General features: G+C 41.3%; 1 protein-coding gene across 1 annotated transcript in view; it reads left to right on the top strand.

The window, feature by feature from the left end:
• Positions 1 to 20,420, top strand: part of SHROOM2 (shroom family member 2) — a 150,031-nt gene that overhangs the window by 8,356 nt on the left and 121,255 nt on the right. The window contains exon 2 of the mRNA XM_025209247.1: positions 7,548 to 7,699. Coding sequence (XP_025065032.1) covers positions 7,548 to 7,699 — 152 coding nt within the window. The remainder of the gene's footprint in view (positions 1 to 7,547; positions 7,700 to 20,420) is intronic.

The raw sequence follows: 20,420 nt of genomic DNA, 5'->3' as shown, positions 1-20,420 counted from the left end.
CATGGAGGAGGCTCTTGCCCATGCTGGTCTGGCCAGGCTGCAGCCCTCTGTCCACTGTGGGCACACAAATCTGGAGGGCACATGTCTGCCTGATGTGTTGTCTGTGTACCACCCCATAGACTTACCTGGGGGGAGCTGTGGGAACTGCTGTCTCTGCTGCTTGGCTGCCAGGTGCATGTGTGCATGTGCACATGCATGTGGCACCCCCTGCCTCCCAATTTTCCCAGCCCCAAGGAAGCAGCCCCTTGCAGGTTGGAACTCCTAAAGGCTGCAAGGGGAAACCTGAGGTTTCCCACGGTTTTCTCCTTTAGAGGAGAAAAATCCATGATTTTCCACGTTTTTCTGCACGGCCCTTTCATATATCCTTGTGACCCACAGGTTGAGAAATATTAGTGTAGAGAGAAGAACACAAAACACCACCTTCTGTACCCTGTGTAAAATAGAAATGGTTCCAACAGCCTTTCTGTCCAGATGTTTTCACTATTGATCAGAATGTGTATAGACATATGTAAAAGCTATTTTAGTACGGTTGTTGTGTATGTGTTTGTTCCTGAGGGATGAAAAGTAATTACACAATAACTTTCATCTGGATATTTAGCAGTGATGAGGGAGCTTGAAATTTGTCTGTTTCAGTGTTTGTAGTTCTAACAAAGATTTGATATGCCTGGATGTACTATCCATATATAGGCTATATTATGAAATTAATACAATAAAAATATATGAATGTAGAAATGAAATAAGGAGTTGGGAGGGAATGGAAAGGGCTATAAGGGCCTCTGTACTCCCTCTTTATAGCAGTACTAGCAAATTGCCATCAAGAATGAGAGAGGGGGCACGTGGGGACAGAAACCTGTATCTGGCCCCTTCCCCTCTGCCTTGGGTTGGGGCCATAGCCACGCCACACCTAACCCCTGCCACTCTGGGCCGAGGCCGCTCCCTCCCTCCCCACATCCTATTTGGGCTGGTGCTGGGACCCATGGTTTTTGTGGCGGAGGTCACGGCAGCGGTGGTCGTTGCAGTGGGGTGCAGCCACTGGTAACCCCCCTGCCCATTCCCACTCTCCTCCCTCCCTTCTTCCCCTCTTCCCAGCCACCTCCCCCTCCCCGTCGGCTGCTTTTGCGGGGGTCCCTCTGGCCCCTGGCTCCAAGGAGCAGGGCGGGGAGGAGTGGAGGGGTGGTGTCCCCGGCTCTGGCCCCAGTCCCTGCTGTCATGGTAGTGCTTTGCCATGTGGGGCAAGATGAGGCCAGCGCTGCACAGCCAGCACCCGATGCCCTGCTGCCTCCAACCCTAACCCTGCACTCCATTCCCTGTGGCATGATGGAGCTCTGGTGCCTACTGTCCCCCTCTGCCTCCACCTGCTCCGGCCTCTCAGTCCCCACTGTCATGGCGGCACTCCACCATGTGTCCGTCTGTCCAGAGCACTCTGATTGGCTACCGAGGCAACCAATCAGAGTGTGCATAAAGTGTTATGGACAGAGAGACTAAGGCTTTTATAATATTAGAATCTTCTCCTTATTTAGACTCAAGGCATCCCTCAATAGGCATCAGGCACTTCTCAGTAGACTCTCAAGCAACACTTCAGAAAATGACAGCTCTTTTTTTTTTCTTTTTTTGACAAGAGTAATATAAGAGCTATTTTTTCTGTTGCGAAGAACTCAGACTGTAACAGGGCAGAATGTTTTTAACGCTATGGTTTCCAATTTGAAATCCCTAGGTTTATCTTTGGAATCATGTTTTCAGTGCTAATAGTGCAAATATTGCATGGCACCCCAGGGTGCCACAGCACGGGGGCCACCATACATCCCAGTTTGGCCAGGACAATCCTGGATTTCATATGCCAGTCCTGGCCAGTTGATGAAAATTAAAACAAGACCTGGAATTGCAGAGGTGGGGTATGGGGTGCAGTTGGCTGGGAAAAGGAGCAGCATGGTGCGCCAGGCAGGTGGGCGGGCAGACACCGTGGTAGAGCGCCACTGCTGGGATGGGGCAGTGTCCTAGATTTTATATAAGTAATATGGTCACCCTGCATAGCACCTGATTGAGAAATACTGCCTTACAAATGTGTTTATTACTGTTGCTTTTGGAGCCTTTATTTTAGGAAGGTTTGCATTAGAAATGTGTTGGTTAACACTTAATTTTTTTAGTGTAATTAAAAGGGATTGCACTTTTCTCCCTAGTGAATATATTTGGATCTCAAACACGCAGAGAAATGGAATTGTTATTTACATAACCATTCATGGCCCTTTGTTAGAACCAGCAGGGAAGATACATGCACTAATCCTTTTAGTTTAAAGGATTTTTGCTATTGGTGATTTTATAGATTTTATCCTTTTCCATGATTCCCGAGAATCATTCTTTCGACATATGTAAAGAGTGCTTCACTTTATTCTTGTTTTTCAGTTGTGATTAATGTTGTTTTGGATATACGTACTTTATCTCTTTGGAAAGCTTACACCATGTGGAATGCACAGTCCCCTTGCTGAAATGAAAACTCGGAGTGGGTAACCGAATACTCTCTTCAGTCAGTGTATTGCCAGCCTGAAGGAAAAACAAATAGGCTTGCTGAGAACAATGAAAATTCCTTGAAACCCTAGGAGACGGGACTTAAAAAAAAAAAAAAGACACTGTCAAGGTCTTTAGGCTCAAACTTCCAAACTGTTTATAATCAAGTGGCACAGAGGCTTTTCAGCCCCCAGGGTGAATTGGCTGGTACCTTGCCAGCAGCTGAATGGCCACAGCTAATTTGCATGTAGGTTTATTGTTTAAAGCCTGCAAAACCATAATATACTGTCCCTCTTAATTTTTAGTCACCCTTGTGTGACCTTCAATCCCCACCACCTCCCCCCAGCATAAACTCACAAGACTAGTGATTCAAGCAAATGCTTTTCATTAATATTTTCTGTCCCACTGGGTTTCATTTCAGGCTTCAAAATGCAATTTATTTAGAGGTAATCCAGAAATGCATCTAAGTACTTGAAGGACTGAAGAGCACTTGTGCAGAGGGTCAAGATTCATATGTCCCTAGGTGCTTGCATTTCCTCTCTTAGCTATGATTGACTTCAGACCGTCTCTGGCTGCCTAGCAAGACATTCAGTTTTCTACCCTTGATCTCTATCTCCCTAACCCATTTGCTTGCATAGAAGCATGATTTCCACCTCTGCTCCCTCTAATCCTACGTGTAGTTGAAGTGGGATTTTAATTTTTAAGTAAACTTTTGAGGTTTAGATAAAACCTTAGCAGGTCAGATATGAAGGCCATGGGTTCTGAAGTAGTTGCTACACAATGGGGAAAGTGCTGTATTTTAATTATCTAAGTTGTTGCAATATATGTAGGTCTATAAAAGGATCTATAGCAACAACTATTCAGTGCATTTTTTGGTGTGGATATATTTGGTGTGTTTATACAGGGCTTTAATTTGTGAGAGATGAGTGGTGAAAAAATCATTTTCATGTAGTTTTCATCAAGAAATAATTCTCTTTATAAGTTTCTTTATTTGTGCTTGCATTCTTGAAGCATCTGTCTAAAAAAAGAAAAGCCCTGTTCATAAGCAGTCTTCAGTTATACCAGATCTGTCTGATGCCTTTTGCAGATTGTGCTGTTTGAAGAGAAATTTCCTACAAAGTTGAGACTCTTTGTTTTTCTTTTAATAGTCGAGTTAATTATCTTATAAACTATTTGAATTAATTTTGCATGAAATAAAATGTAAACATTTATTTTAGTTCTTTATTTGTACTAGTGCTCTCCTCCAATTTAAAGAGAAAAGAGATGCAGCTCATGGGAATCTCCAAAGTTAGGGAAAGGGAAATGAGAAGTAGGGCATTTCTGTACAGGTCAAGTAGATTTATTGTAGGTAATATGGTGAAAATGGGTTTTGAGAAGGACTTGATCATGTCAAGGTTAGTGGTCTTCCAGATTAATTTAGCCCAGCAGTCAGCAATCTCCAGTTTGTGGACCTGGAGCTACAGCAATATTTAGTGGTGGGGGACTTCGGCAGCAGTCCCCTTGAATAGAAGCAGTGGGAGACGAGGAAAACTGGTGGTGGCAGCTGTGTCCCAGTGCTTAGACATTTAGCTGAACTGGGTCATTCTGTCCCACAGTTTAAAAAGGTTCCCAATGAGTAATTTGGAGCCATTATAAGTATAAAGAGCTGCATAAAAGAAGGCATGGGGATGGTGGTTGATGTGGGGAAGAAAGCAGAGCTCTTCAATGAGTTCTTCACTTCAGTATTTCTATGTACCAACCAAGCCAATTCCCCCACCTTGATCACTGACGGATGTCCACATGGCAACAGTCCACCTATGGTTAGTTCTGAAATAGTTAAGGAGCTCCTGGAGGAGCTGGATGGGTACAAGTCAGCAGGCCTGGATGACCTCCATCCATGGCTGCTGAAAGAATTGGCCAGTGTTATAGCTGAGCTGCTGGCACAGCTGTTCAAGCACTTGTGGTGTTCCGGTCAGATCCCTGAGGACTGGAGAAGGGCCAATGTGGTGCCCGTTTTCAAGAAAGGGAGAAGGGATGAGCTGGGTAACTTTAGACCAGTCAGTCTTACCTCTATTCCTGGGAAAATGCTAGAGAAAATAATCAAAGAATACATTTGTGTAGGCCCAGCAGGGGAAACGATGCTGAGGGGAAACCAGCACAGGTTTGTCACAGGTAGATCCTGCCTGACAAACCTTGTAGCCTTCTATGACCAGGTCACACACTGCCTGGATGCGGGAGCCGAGGCTGATGTCATCTTCCTGGACTTTAGGAAGGCCTTCGACACAGTTTCACACCCTATCCTCATTGGGAAGCTAGCAGACTGCAGAGTGGACACCTACACGGTGAGGTGGGTGGCCAGCTGGCTTAGGGACCGCACCCAGAGAGATGGTGGATGGTTCCTTCTCGGCCTGGAGGGAGGTGGGCAGTGGGGTCCCACAGGGTTCGGTCCTTGGACCGATATTATTCAATATCTTCATCAGCGATTTGGACGAGGGCGTGGAGAGCACCCTCTCCAAGTTCGCTGATGATACCAAGTTAGTACACCGGAGGGCAGGGAGCAGATTCAGGCTGACCTGGACAGGTTGGATCAATGGGCAGAGAAAAATAGGATGCAATTTAATAAAGATAAATGTAAGGTACTCCACCTGGGAAGGAGGAACCCCCAGCACACCTATAGGTTGGCGAGTGTCCTTCTCAGCAGCTCGGATGCAGAGAGGGATCTTGGAGTCAAAACTGGCTCCAAAATGAACATGAGCCGGCAGTGTAACGAGGCCACCAACAAGGCCAATCGCACCTTGTCATGCGTTAGCAGGTGCATGACTAATAGAACAAAGGAGGTGATGCTCCCCCTCTGTGCGGTACTGGTCAGGCCACAGTTGGAGTACTGTGTCCAGTTTTGGGCGCTGCACTTTAAGAGGGACATGGGGAATCTCGAGAGGGTCCAGAGGAGGGCGACTCACATGATTAGTGGCCTTTGTGATAGACCCTATGGAGGGAGGTTGAGAGAGCTGAATCTCTTCAGCCTTCACAAGAGATGGCTAAGGGGAGATCTTGTGGCCACCTATAAACTTATTACGGGAGGTCAACGGGGATAAGGGGTTGCGCTGTTTACTAGGGCGCTCCAGGGAATGACTAGGAATAGCGGGTGTAAACTAGTTGAGAGTGGATTTAGGTTAGATATTAGGAATAATTTTTTCACAGTAAGGGTGGCCAGGATCTGGAATGGGCTTCCAAGAGCGGTGGTGCTATCACCTAACTTGGAGGTCTTCAAGAGGAGGCTAAATAGTCACCTGGCTGGGGTCATCTGACCTCGGTCCTATTTCCTGCCAGGGGCAGGGGGTTGGACACGATGATCTATTGTGGTCCCTTCCGACTCTACAATCTATGAATCTATGATTGTGCAAGCAGCAGATGATTCTGGGGACTGCTGGGATGAGGAAGGCATGATATAAAGCTTGTAAGGAATGATAGAAGAGAGGTAAATATATATATGAAGTTTGGATGCAATAGTCGATGGCAAAGCAATGGAGAGATTCAGAGAAGGGGCAGGATGACAAAAACTGATAAACAAGGAAAGTTATTCTGATTATTACATTTTGTATGGGTCTGAAGGGGACAGCGTGAATTTGAGGCCAGCGTTTTTGCAGTATTCAGTGTAGGATGTCTAATGAGGACATACATGAAATGTTTAGCTCTGAGGATAAAAATAAAATGGCTGATTTGTGGGAACAAGGAGAAGAGGTAGGATTTGAGTATGAAGCATCAGAAAATAAGAACTAGAAGTCAAAACTAGGCCCTAGATCGTGAGCTTGACTAACGGCAAGGATGGTGATGGTTGTGTCTACAGCAAAAGAGAACAGAAATTAAAGAAGGCAAAGCTCTAATTTGCAGAAGTACTAAGAACCTCAGTAGTGTAATGAAGATGAGGCAACTGGAGTACTATCCTCAGATGCAGAAACTGGGTATGTCTGAAAAAATAGAAGTAGCTGCACTGCTGGCCTGGCCACTACCATGCTGCCAGAATTGCAGCCAGTTACATTGTCCCACCATGTATCACCGCTGGCCTGGGCACTCAGGCATCACATTATGACCGAACGATGCCCGAGTCAATTCAGCATCCAAATGTAGCTGAAGTCAATGGAAGCTCGGTAATTCTGCAAGTCATATTTGCAAATTGTTATAGAGATTAACAATGAAGGTCTGTCTCTTGTCTATATGGGGGGATTGGCAAAAAATGACTACTTTAAAGTAATCTGTCTTTTTCAGGAAAATTTGAGTAGTTTGAAGAAAACGTTAATCTCACGTTTTCTATAATCAATGAAAAATGCTGGGAGCAGCTGCAGTCATACAGGGGTTCTACTGGTGGACTTCTAAATAACCACATTACTCTTGGCATGTGACATGGTCTTTTGGTTCTTGGACTTCCCTTCTTTCTGCTACCCAAAATTGTTGGATAGCTGTGTCAGATATTGTGAAATGCTCAGTTGTTTCCCATAAGAAAATACTTGCTACTATCCCCAGATATTAGTTCAGTTACATGCCTGATTGAGTAGATTAGATCACTGTCCAGATGCAACTTGTTTTACAATACTTTGGTTACCATAGCAGGTCAGAAATCTTTTGAGGTGAATGTACTAGTAAAGCTATTGTAATTATTATTGGCTAGTTTATCCAGATGACCAGATTTTAAAATGAATATGCAGGGATCTGTTGTGCATGTTTGATTAACTGTATTAGACAAGCTTAAGGTAGAGCTGAGATTGTTAATCAGAATTACAATGCCCTTGACTCACTCCTCAGTTAATAGAGTTCTAGTCTTCTCTTCAGGAAGATCTTCCTTCATTTTTCTCTTCCTGATAAAGTTTATTTCAGTATCACTACTTTTAGCTCTGAAACTTTTTGTGTACTGTACAGGCGCACAATGTTACCATATTTTAACTGCTTATCGATGTATTAGTACTTACCCAAATATTATGAAGTACTAATAAATAAAAGTTGCTTATAAATCAAGCTCTTACGTGATCTCATTCGTTCTACTTTTGACTTCTTTTTCTTTTTTTTTTCAGATTGAAGAAGGGAGCAAAGCTGCAGCTGTTGACAAGTTACTGGCTGGAGATGAAATTGTTGGCATCAATGATGTGGGCCTCTCTGGGTTCAGACAAGAGGCTATTTGTCTGGTGAAAGGTTCACATAAGACACTGAAACTTATAGTGAAAAGGTAAGCATGTAATATACAATTGGAGTCTGCTTTTCAAATCTGATGAACAAATTAAACCTGGCAAGTGACTATGATGGTTTGGTGTTTTCATGTTTTTCCCCAGAAGTTTCATTAGGGGTCATTAATAGGTGTATGCACATTTATTACGTGTACCTCTCCTTCACCAAAGACCATGAAATGTGTGGTTCAAATAAATAAAAGGGGTCCCAAGCCCAATAGGAGTCATTTGTAGAGAATTAGCTCTGGGGTGCTACAAAGAAAATTATTCCACAGCTTCAGTTTCTAATCTGGAAAGAAGGGGAAATGAGATGCTAGTCTTGTGGGAGTGATAACTGTTTTAGGTACATTTCTTATGTATTTGGTTGTGAGGAATTTGTTGTATGTAAAGCTGGCCAGAAAACTGTTTCTCTATCCTGAGAGAAATTTTTGTATTTCAAAGATTTCAAATATTTTTCTTATTCTAATCTGTGACAACATTTTTCACACTAAAAATCAGGAAAAATGTGGTCAAATGGGGATGAGGTGTTTGTTTAGTATTGATGATTTTAAAACATTTCATTATGTTTTTTTCATTTTTACATTTTTAAATTTATTTCTGACTTGTAAAATACATTTCAAGGTCATTTTGGTCCTCCAAATTGAACTTCTGTGTGTTCAAAATGTCAAAATAGGATATTTTTATTATTTTGTAACTGTTTTCCAAATCAGAATATTCATGGAACTGATTCTTCCTTATGAGGTTTCTCTTTGGGTGATTAATCATTCTGATTTTACAAAAGCAAGTGTTGGAAAATTCTCAAAAAGATCTAGTTACGCATTGTAGGTGTTTGTTACTGGGCTGTCAAGGAAGAGAATTCCAGTGTGCCCTGTGATCTTTGAGTATTAAAAGCATACAAATTTTTAGATAGGCTTAAATACTAATATTGCCTTAGATGGTATACTTTCATTATTGGAGATTTAGTACTGATAGGGAATGCAATTGAGCAACTTTTTTTCTGGGTGGAAGGCATTTTTGTGAGTACCCGAGCTGTTGAATCTACCACCCAAACAGATGATTTAATAATAATATATCCCTATTAATAACAGATTCAGGGCATTCTACCAACATTTATACAGCACCAGAGCTAATAAATAAAAATAAAAATATTGTGTGGATTCTATTGTAAATTGTTTTTATGTTCATCATTGTGATCTTAACCTGACTTTCCCGTTGGAAAAAATTGTGTCACCTATTCCTTCCCTAGATGAGGGAGAAACTGCTAACTTTGATTTGCTGCTTTAAAATCTCTTAAGAGAGCAGAGCATAAGCACTAAATATAATTTTTTACCGTCTCGAGCTCCCTTAAATTTCCGGGCACTCTTAAATACTGTTGTAATTATTAACTTACTATACAGAATCTGTGACTGCTGTTCTTTACTACTACTGTAGATAGGCTTTTTTGTTGTTTTGGAGTATCCTTGTTTAGATGCAACAGAATGCAAACATTATGTATTTGTGAATTGCCTGTATTCATCTCATCTCTCCTGTGCAACCCCCTCCTCCTCCCTCTCCCCTTCCCCATGTGGTATTGGAGGGCTTTCTTGTAGCCAATCAAGAATAGATTTGATACTAATGGATCTGTAAATCAATGCAGAGGATAGACATGCCTTTCAAGCTATGGACCAGGTTCTTGGGTACGTCTACATTCAGTTTGTTGGAGGTGGATTCTCCAGTTACTCCCTTCCCTATTCTTTTCTTTTTCTCCTATCCTACTTTGCCCAGCATATGTGCAGTAGACCTAAACAGTGTGCCTGCTACCCTAGTAACAGGTAAGTGGAATAGTAGCTATGAAGGAAAAATTGCCTCTTAATCTAGAAGAACATATAGAACATAGGACTTGAAGGAGCATAATAGTTACTGAATCCAGTTGCCTGCTGTTACAAAAGCTACATCCTGTAATCTGTTATAAGCTTATCAAGTGCCATTTTAGAAAGGTTAGATTTTGAGACTGTTCCAGAACCTCACTGCTCTGATATTTAAGAACTTGCTTCTCATTGCCAGCTTAGATTTATCCATGGCCAGTTTAACTCTGTTCTTGTGCCAGCATTGTCTTTTGTCTTAAACAGCTCTTCTCCTTTCCTGGTAAAAGCTCAGGTTCTGCTGATATCTATCACTACACATTGCTTACTTTCTACCAGATGTTACAAAATGAACAGCTTTTTCTCCCTTCCCTAACTCCCCCCACATTGCAGCCATCCTGAAGGTATAGAGATTTCAGACTAGTTGCGTTTTCTTTAGATTCCCCCGTTGTCTGTCTCTATCAACTGGACAGAAAGACAAATCCCTTTCAATGTGGACTGGATTTCATTGTTGAAAAAAATAAAAAATAAATAAAATCTTCACATGCAAATGATAATTTTATTTCTTAGATACTGACCAACACCCTAGAGGATTTCTATATTGTTGTCCATTACTGTGCATCACCTGTCCATCCACACTGACCTTTTCCTGTAATGTAATTTTTAACGCTTAATTCTCTGTGTGTGTTAAAACTATGCATTTTAAGCAAAACAAACTATACATTCTTTGTAAACGGAGTGGGAGTCTCTTTAATTCAGTAGTTAGATTCAGTGTTTTGTCACAATTTTCTCTAGTGAATTATATTTGTTCTTGATAGGTAAGTTTGGGGTGGTAACTGGAAGGCTAAAATCTGCATTTCAGAGAATAAAAGTTATTTTTGCCAGTTACGTGATGTCAGATGTGTGTACCCCCTTCTGGAAGGCTTAGCCTGAAACAAAGCAAAAGAAAATATGTTGTTAAAGTTTCACATGGAAACCTTTTTCAAAAAACGATGTTAGTCCATACACCTTACTCTTTTGCACTTCCCTTTTTATCCTCATGCAGTGGTAAGGAATAACTCATTCATGATCTGAGGTTAGGCTTAGTTGCTTTGCATCTAGGAAGCAACAGGACTTATTTTGCAGTTTTAAAAGTCCAAACCTTGGCCAAGGTGTATCTAGAGTCACAGCTCAAGTGAAAAGATTTTGCCATGATAATTGGTGTCCTTCATTCACAGCCATGATGAATGACATCTTGTTTTCTCAGGCCAAGGTGTACTTCCTCATGGTGTACTTCTCATTTGGTATAGTTTACTAGGGTCAATTAGTTACCATGGCATTATCAGTTCTACCAGTTATCTTTAAATAATCAAACGTCTAAATTGTTCAGAAAAAAGGAAGTTGCTGATGTCCAAGTAAAACTCTGTTTTGGTACAATATTCCAGCATAGATCTGCAGGCCACCAGCATGTTTTTATATATTTCTGTCTTGGAAACTCAGCAGAGTTGAGACATAAATATATAACTCTGCATAAATATTTTCCCCAAGTCAGTTGAATAACAATGTTTATACAAAATTTACAAATACTGATGATTGAACAAGTGCAATATTTCTTTTGTTTTGGGTTAAAGGAGGACTCTAGTGGATGTGCATAGCTTTGTTGAAACAACACACGTCAGTTATGTGTTTTTGTTATCAAATGTTATGTTGAATCATTTCTGTGTGGGTTCCTTTCTTGAGGAAAAAAAAAATAGGAAGAAATCCATAAAGTGTGTATTTCATGCAGGAGCTGTTTGATTTCTCTTGGAAAACCTGCAGACAGAAGTTTGTATATGCACATAAATAAAATAGTGTTGTAGCCATATTACTAAAAGTGTGTGTATATATGTATGATAAAAGTTTGTGATCATGATAGCTAATCATTATTTCTGTAATAATTATTTCATTTTATTTACTTTAATGGGCTTATGGCACTTGCATTTAATATAGAATAGAGAAATGATTGTTTTGATGCTATTAAAATGACAGGGGAGAGAGGAATTTGTTATGGAATAATGAGATTATTTCAAAAACTACTAAATAATTATGGTTTGTAAATCAGCTTTTCCCAGTTGGACTCTGAATTTTTGTTTGCATAAAGAGAATAGGAATGATAAAGTAGCTTCAAAATAGATCTAAGAGTTTGCAGGTTGGACTGAAATATTATTTTGCCACCATATCCCACTCTTCATGTGTCCTTGGGTGTTAATCCTCCTAGTTCTTTGGTAATTTGCATCTTCTCTCTTATCCCCGTTTGTCTCTTGGGGCACCTATACACAAGCTCAGAGGCTGCTCCAGTGCCCTGGAATTCCAGGTGTTTGGAGCTGACTCTGCTGGAGCATGGCAATTGCCTCATTCCAACAGTTTCCTGCATCAGTGTCCCTGCACTTAAAAATGGTGGCAGGGGTGCTTGATCTAAAGCTCATTGAACGAGCTTAAGGTTAAGTGCCCCTGCTACCATTCTATCATGGGGACTCTGATACAGGGGATGCGACAGCACTTTAATTAGAGCGGCTCTAATTAAAGTGCTTCCCCCCACCCCGTGGAGCATGTGTAAAAGTGCCCGTGTATACTGGGATTTCCATCCCCTCCTATTCCATGCCCTTGTATCTAGGATAGACATTGGGTCAGAAGGAGAAAAGTCAGCCCTTCTGTGTTTCTTTTCAACAAGACCTATGTGCTGTCACTTGGATTAAGGGAGCTGAGGATGAAAAGCAACTACTCCTTGGATCTGTGACCATGTACCCTGGTTACCCTGCTGCTGTTTGATTGAACTCTGAGAGCCCTTGGTAGAAGGCAGAGCATCTGAAGTTGGGAAAAGGGAAGTAGGCATGGCTATCTCTTCCTCTCAGTGGATTTTGGTGGCCCAAGGCTAGAATTTCATATTAATTCATCTGGTTCCCTAGAACTTGGGCCCTAATTTCAGGCGTATTGCACTAGCCTGAAAACACTGACTGAAATTGGACAGCAGCATGTGATCAGGTGATTCTTCCCCCTCCCCGCCACTTGCCCTTAAAAATGTTTCATTTTCATGCTCTTTCTCTCTCTTTATTATATTGTAAAAATGCTTGGAATGTTGGATAGTCTTATTCTTTTACAAATAAGAAGAGAGAAATTAGAAACATTCAGCCTCCCAAAGGCATTGTGAACGTTAAAATATGCGCAATAAAATCATAGCAAGGCTCAAGCCAGAAATATAATTTAATGGTAAACACAACACAAGGAAATTTGGCATCATGTTTATTTGCGTGTTCCTTTGTTGAAGGAGCCATCCTTTCACTGCAGGGACACAGCAGTTCTGTGCCTGCCCTTGTGGTCTACCTGCCCTGGTATGTGGTACATGCTGCATTACTGTAAGGGACCACATTTAAAATTGCAAACATGTTTTGTACCACATTCAGTTATTTTTTTCATATGTTTGTTGTTTGTTTTTCCTATACTGATAGGAAACATGCTCAAAGCCAGTGGTAACTGTTCCATATTCTGTATTTTGCTTAAATGTAACCTATCTAGGGACTCAAATCACTAGCCATTCAGTAACCCCCTGAGCTAGCTGTGCATGCTTCAAAGTAGCATTGTAATCCCATCTTGGCATTGAATGCTTTTATTTATAGAATGGTTCTGTTTTGTTTTTGTTTTCTCTTACAACTGGAAAGTGGAAATCTAGGATCTAGGGCTGCATTCAGTAGTGTTTATACAGCATGGAGCGCTTGATAGCTGTAGTTTAATAGATAAAATGTTTGGCCTGAAGAACAAAAAGAGTAGTAGAAAATGTGTGGCTAAGATACTTTTAAGTCAATATCTTCCAAGCACTTAGTTCATGTTATTGTTAAAGAGCATTGCACAATATGCCAACTTTATTCACAGAGAGTGCCTATCTGTAGGAACAAGATGCAAGGTTATTTTGGTATAAAACCATATTTTCTTGAAACTTGGCTCACTTATACAATAGGGAGAAATCAAGTTGCAACAGTAGCTTTTTCTTTTCTTGCCCTGTACATTTATATTCTTTGATGCAGGACCACATCTGTAGTCTGCAGTGACCAAGAACAATCCTTCTTCCAATTTTTACTTTTTTCAGCTAGGCTTTTGCAATACCTCAGGAACGAAAAGTTTTTACAAATGTCTCCCAACTCATTTCCCGCTCTGCCCTGCCCTTCCACCTTCTTCCTCATTCCAGTTATTTTACTATAAGGTAATATGTATACTAATATCACGCACATGAATCCTAGCTTCAAAATGTGGGTGGCAACCTAATATCCCACCCTGCCTACTTCCCATCAATTATGGTTGAGTGGGTAGGGGGTGGCGATTGCTTGTCTCTGGGTGTGAAGGTTTCCTCTTGCAAATGGATGTTTGCAGAGAATACATAATACAGCTGAATGGTTCTATGCTCTGATGTTTATATATGGCTGAGCTGTGGTTGATGAAAAGCATGTGGAAATGGAGCAGAAGGAGAAAATGGTTAAGCCACTATAATATATCCAGGACTAGGAGTGTCCAGACTCAATTAATGGGGGTAGTGATAGGCTGGCAGGAAATTTTCCAGCAATGTAATTTTTGGACTAGCATTTCTTCTAGGTCTCAAAGTCTGGAAATCCAGGGCTAGGCTTTCAGCATCGAAAGCTTCAAGGCGATCTCCCATCGTGCTCTGCAGGCACCCCAGGCTTATCTAGAGCAGGGATGGGCAAAATGCAGCCTGGGGGCCAGATGTGGCCCGCCAGGCCATTCTATCTGGCCTGCGGGGCCCCTAAAAAATTTAGAAAATTAATATTTATCTGCCCTGGGCTGCCTGTCATGTGGCCCTCAATGGCCTGCCAAAACTCAGGAAGCGGCCCTCTGCCCAAAATAATTACCCGCCCCTGATCTAGAGTCAAACATTCTGGAAGTCCCAGCAGCTGCTGCATGTAATTGGCATGACTGGTAGTTTCATTACTGTTACTCAGAAGTGAAGTTGACGGTAAACACATCACTTTCACTGTTCCTAGGTTTATTAGGGAGCATATTTCCTTCCAGAAACATCATGCATAGTTGTTTTATAAAACACCATATTTGGAATTTCTACCTCAGAGGAAACCACAAACAAAATTGTTTTGTTTCAGTTTGGTTTCCAAAATGGGAGTGTGATTTGGTACTTTGGAACCTGTTCTGTGTATTTGTTCAAAAGCACGTTTTGATTGTGGAAATGCTGCAGTATGTCACTGATGTTACACCTGGCATGTTTAAAAAGGTGTGCTTTTCTAAATCCGGTTTCATAATGGATGACCTGCATGGCACAGGCCATAATGTTTTTACCAAGTGAACTCAGTTCTGGGCATGTTTTGGGTAGTAGAGAGAAATTTCTTCCTGGATTAGAGTCGGATATTATCTGTGTACTCCTACTCAATAGGATTCTTATAGAAAATAATGTCTCAGCACTTAATTTAATAGGTAGTGTGGGAGCAACAAAACAATTATTTTCTTCCTTGGCCTGTTAGTATTTTGTGGAGAGTTGATTAAACTGAGGCAGTTAGTCTGGCCAACGCGAAGTGGTCCTGTTTGAAGATAGTGCAACTACATCCAGCAAGGATTGTGTGTCCAGTCACAAATAGCTAAATTGCATAGTCAGGTTTCTACTTGAAAGATGTCAAAATTCCCCTTTTGGCTTGAGAGGAAATATTTTTTTCCATTTAGTCTCAAAGCAGTCTCTTGGATTAAAGCCCAAATGGTTTGTATTTTGGCAGGGAATGTTTTTATGGAAGGGAATAAAATCTTTACGTTAAGGTCATGGACGAATGTTCCCTTGGAGCAGTTTCCAAAGGAAAGAGCAAAGCCTGTAGTAATGCAAATGTAGCAAAACCACTCCAGATTTAAATCTACTTTTATACAGGGTTAAAGTGAGGTGATTTAGTTCACTTGTATCCCTACAGGCTTGTAGCAGTTGGAGTGTAACAGTGGTAACAAATCTGCTTGAAATAACATTAGTTTTTTTTAAAAACAGGGCTGTCCAACTGGTGGCCCATGGGCTGCACATGTCACCTGAAGGGTTGGCATACAGCCTATTGTGTACAGGCAGTCCTCGACTTACAATGTTTCGAGTTACATTTTGCACTTATAATGTTTATAAATTGACATCCTGTTTCAACTTTATAACGTCAGTTTCGACTTTACAACACTTGATGTGATGCCATGCCATGCCATGCCAGTGAACACGTTCACTGCATCTCCCATCTCCCTGGAAAACATCTGTCCAAGCTTCCTTAGACGCTTTCTTTAAGACGGCAGCCAAGACTCCAGAAAAACCTGCAGCCAAGACTCCTGAGAAGACTCCAGTCAAGAACCCTTCGTAAAGTCCAACCAAGAGCCCTTCAAAAAATCCAGCAGTCACCTCAAAGAAGTCCTTCCAAATCAATGTAATTGCTAATTACAATATAAATACATCAACGTAGCTATATTGCTCATCTATAATTGATTGACTACAAAATTATGGGTTATTTTTGGTGAAAATAGGGTATCGGGCTTTGGTTCAGGAACCAATCCCCCATTTATAACATTGTTTCCTATGGGAAAATCGGTTCCAAGTTACAACATTTTGACTTAAGACATGGTTTTTAGGAACCAATTGTGTTGTAAGTCTGAGGACTGCCTGCATTGAATGGCTGTATGTTATGTTTTGCACTGTATCTGCAGAGAATGCTGCCTGACCTGCATTACCTTGTGTTGCTGTTCTGCTTTTATCATATAGTGTTAGGGAGTTGTTAGTTGCTGATAATAAAGATGGTTCCCCAGTTCTTCCCAGTGTGATATTGCTGGGACAAGAACCCTACAGATGCATAAAACAGTCCATGGGCTCCCAGCACAGCCACTGTTACCCCCTCCCACCCTTGCTTCTGCCACAGCAGCCAGGTTGTTCAGGCTCCTCTGTGTCTCTGGTTTCTGCTTCCTGCCATGCTCCTTGGGGTGGGGCAGCAGAGTGGGATTGAGTCAGGGATGCACATGTGTTGTGGGGGGCAGAGTGCCCATTCTGGGCATATGGCAGGGAGGAGCCAGGTTGCTCATGCTGCACATGAGAAAAACAGAAGCTGGGCTACCTTACTGCAGATGGGCATGTGACTGGGGTGGAAGTGGGTGCTGTGTGTGGTGGGGAGAAGCTCAGCTGCCTGTCATGTGGTGGGGTGGAGCTGCACATACAGTAGGCATGCACAGCTGGGAGGGGTGTACATGTGGCTGGAGGGGAAGCAGGTAGCTGGGCTGCTTGCCCACATGGCAGAGAAGAACCCAGGTGGTAGGGTCTTGTTCTGTGGCCCACATGGCATGTGGCCCATGGCTGCCCAGAAGTTAGCCCTGATTTAAAATACTTCTTTGAAATATATAGGAAAGGAACCATATTTTCATTACTTTTTAAAAAAAAATCCTTTTCACCCTTCTATCTTGCCTGATGTCTTTCCCATCTTTGGCACATAAAAAGGATGAGAAGACAGATGTCTCAAATTTTTCATGGTCGGTTTTGGTTGAAAAACACTTTCTTCTTTAAAACATTCTAAAACTGACAATTTTTCAGTTGAATAAAACATTTCACTTGAAAATTTGATACAACTGTTGTCCTTATTTAAGACAAAAAAGGAGATAAATTTGACATAATTTTCAGTTTCTGAGCCCCTGAATCGCCCACTGATTTCGGATAATAGCATCTTTTTTATATATGGATTCATAATTAGACCACAATGAATGGCTACACACACACACACACACACACACACTCTCTCTCTCTCTCACTCTAGCGTTATATATGGCCACTTATTTGTGACTTAACTATGGATCTGAGAACCTCAATTTGAGTCCCCATTGTAAAAATACCACTTAAAATTTTGAGTGAACTGAAAGATTTGTTTTTGCAATTTATGAAGTCACTTGTAAGACTAAGCTTAATTGAAGGATTCCAGTCTGTTTCTATTGAGCAAACAGCACAGAATATATATAATTTTTTTTTTTTTTTTTTGCTGGGAGCATTCCTTTCTTCATACTAGGTGCTGTGCTCAGGCTAGCAATGAATAAATCAGTCACTCCAGTCAGCCCAAAAGTTATTCCCATTATTCATGCATCTCTTTCCTCATTTTTTTTCAAGTTAAATCACTGATTTCAAAATCTTTACTTAGAAACATTTTTTTAAAATTTTTGAATTGGAGGAAATGACAGGTTGACATACTAGATAAGACTGGAAGTACTACTTCAGTCACAGAATTACAGACAAAAAAGATAATCACTAAGTTAATTTTGCAGAGTGTTTTTTTCCTTGCATTTTCTCAAGTCGTACTCAGATTTGTGTCGTGCTACTTCTCTTAAGATAGTTTCATGGTCTAAGTCTCATAAGGAATTCAAACCAAGTTCTCCCTCTGTTTGAGCACCACCTTTAATTATGTTTTGTTTAATCTCCTGAAAGATGTCTACCATTTCTTTTTATGGAGGAAAAGCTATTATTTCTATCTTTCTTGGTAGATGTTGAAGCGCAGTGTCTACTTCATATGTGAATTATATTATAATGTCTATGAAATGAAATTGAAATGAAATTGTTTTCCACAAGGAATGTGCTGTACAATTCTCTCTGTTTATGTGGATAGCTAATAGCTAAGGTGCCAGTAGATGGTGTGCAAAAATGCTGCCAAGTTGCTTTGTTTTATAGGGCCAGTGAGAATTTGCTGTATACCGTAAATGGCTTTCTCTTTATTGCTTTTCATATGCAGCTCTTCGTGCTCATGAACTTATGCAGATGAACTTGTTTGTTTAAATCTTTCCCTTGAAGCTAGCGCTTCAGTTTCTTAATTAACTCTGTATTCTTTTTTTCTTTCATAACCACTTCCAGTTTATTAATGTAATCACATACCAAACTATATCCAGTATTGTAGATGTGGTTTAAGCTGCTGTATACTGCCTACTGAAATCTGGGTTGTAAATCCTCATTTTAGGAATCTTGTTATTTAGGGAACTAAAATGAATCAACAGTCCCACTGTTTAAAAAAAAACTAGCGGAGAAGACACAAACCAATTATTCCACAGTTCCTGTGGCTGCAGTTTGGAAGCCAATATGTAATTAAAAGTATTTTCAATCAATAAAATGGAGTGTTTCACTTTGTATTTCAATATGAAATGGACAGAAACTCCTGGGGATTCAAGTTCTCTCCTGGGTTTTGTTTTAACTATTCCTATTTTTGTGTATATATTTAGTATGCACAGAAGGACCCCAGCATGCTTCAACTTTGGCTGTGTACAAACAAACATTTCTTTACCACCACTAGAAATTATTCCAGCAGAGGGAGCAGTACAGATATTCAGTCTGTAACTGTCCCATCTCCCCTGCTCCTTGTTCCTGAAACTGGAATGATTCTGGTCTGGGAAAAATGTGGGCTTCTCTAGTCCTCCCATTCTGGGGGGTTACTGAAGAAACAGCATAAATCTCCCTGCCTGCTTCTCACACCAGGGACTCAGGAATGAGAGGCAGGCAGAGGGCTTTCAGTTCCACTCCCTCTGCTTTGCTCTGGGTGCCAGGAGCCAAGTGGCGGGAGAAGCGGGCAAAGTCCCTTGCTTGCTTCTCACTCCAGGGACTCTGGAATGAGAAGCAGACGGGGAGCAGCTGTCATCATCTCCTCCCCTCCCAGTCTACTGGAGGGGTGGGAGGAGCTGCCCCTTGTGCCTTCTTCTGACTGGGGTGATGCTGGTGTCTGGAAGGAATGTGAGCCTTTCTGTATGGTTCCCTCCTTTTGGTCCCTGGGATGAGTTAAGCCATGGGAAAGTGTGCGAATGTTCAGTCTCCCAAGAAAACTTCACTCAGGAGTGATTTATATCTGGTGGTAGTTGCATTATTTTTCTCCCAGAACACTGTTTTTACACTGGAAGAAAAAAGCTGAAACATTTGCACACTGATGGTTTCTACGGGGAAAGTGGCAATTTTTCCTGGTAACACTTGAATGCCTGTACATGGCCCTTTCTAAGAAGGATCACATCTAAAGATACGTCTGCATTACAGAAAGTACTTATACCTGTTACTAACAAAGGTTATCATCATCAGATCAACTTCCATTCGCTAGTAATGCTCACTGTCAGCAATAAGGTTAGGGCACGGCTTTTTAAGGTATGATAACTCATTCTCCAAATCTGCTTCTTTTCTGCTTTGTCAACTAGTGCTAATTTTACTTGGCATTGTGAAGCAATCACTAAATTGACTTAAGTCTCAATCCTGGAAAGAATTAATTTATATATTCTTCATTTTGAGCATCGAGTAGTTCCATTGACTTTCAAGGGGATACTTGGGACTAAAGATAAATATTTGCATGTGTGCATGTGAGTTTTAAACCAGTTTTTTAAACAGGCCTTAAATTGGATTTAAACTCATGCCTCCTTTTCCAAGTAGCTTCCAATTTACATTCAGCTTTGTTCTCTGTTTGAAAAACAATTGCATCTTAAGTATAATGTCTGCCAAGAGCCTGAAAGCTTGTTCATTTAAGTGAGCAAATACTGTGTGTGAGCACACACCACAGTATCTCTTTCTGTGGCATTATATAGTCTAGATCTCACCCCTCTAACACTAATGGGCTAGCAACAGACATTTAAAAAGGCTGAGCCTGTATTGATTCGATCTTTGTAGGTTAGTCTAACCTGGACAGGCTGAACCGGTTTGCAAGTGCGTGGACATTCTCTCTGGACTGAGAAAATGCTGACACATGCCTGCAGTGGCTCAGGCTGGAAGCTGGGGGGTGCTAGAGTGGCCCTCCCTTCCCTTCCATAGTACTGAGCTGAGGAAGGCATGGCCAGGCCCTGGCAAGACACTCTGATTAGGGAGGGGTCCCCCCCCCCCCCCCCACCTTCTCTACACGGCGGGGGGAGAAAACAA

The sequence above is a fragment of the Alligator sinensis genome, unplaced genomic scaffold (assembly GCF_000455745.1).
Source record: "Alligator sinensis unplaced genomic scaffold, ASM45574v1 scaffold312_2, whole genome shotgun sequence".
Classification (NCBI taxonomy): Eukaryota; Metazoa; Chordata; order Crocodylia; family Alligatoridae; genus Alligator; species Alligator sinensis.
The sequence above is the reverse complement of the archived record's forward strand: the minus strand, read 5'-3'. Positions and strand labels throughout refer to the sequence as shown.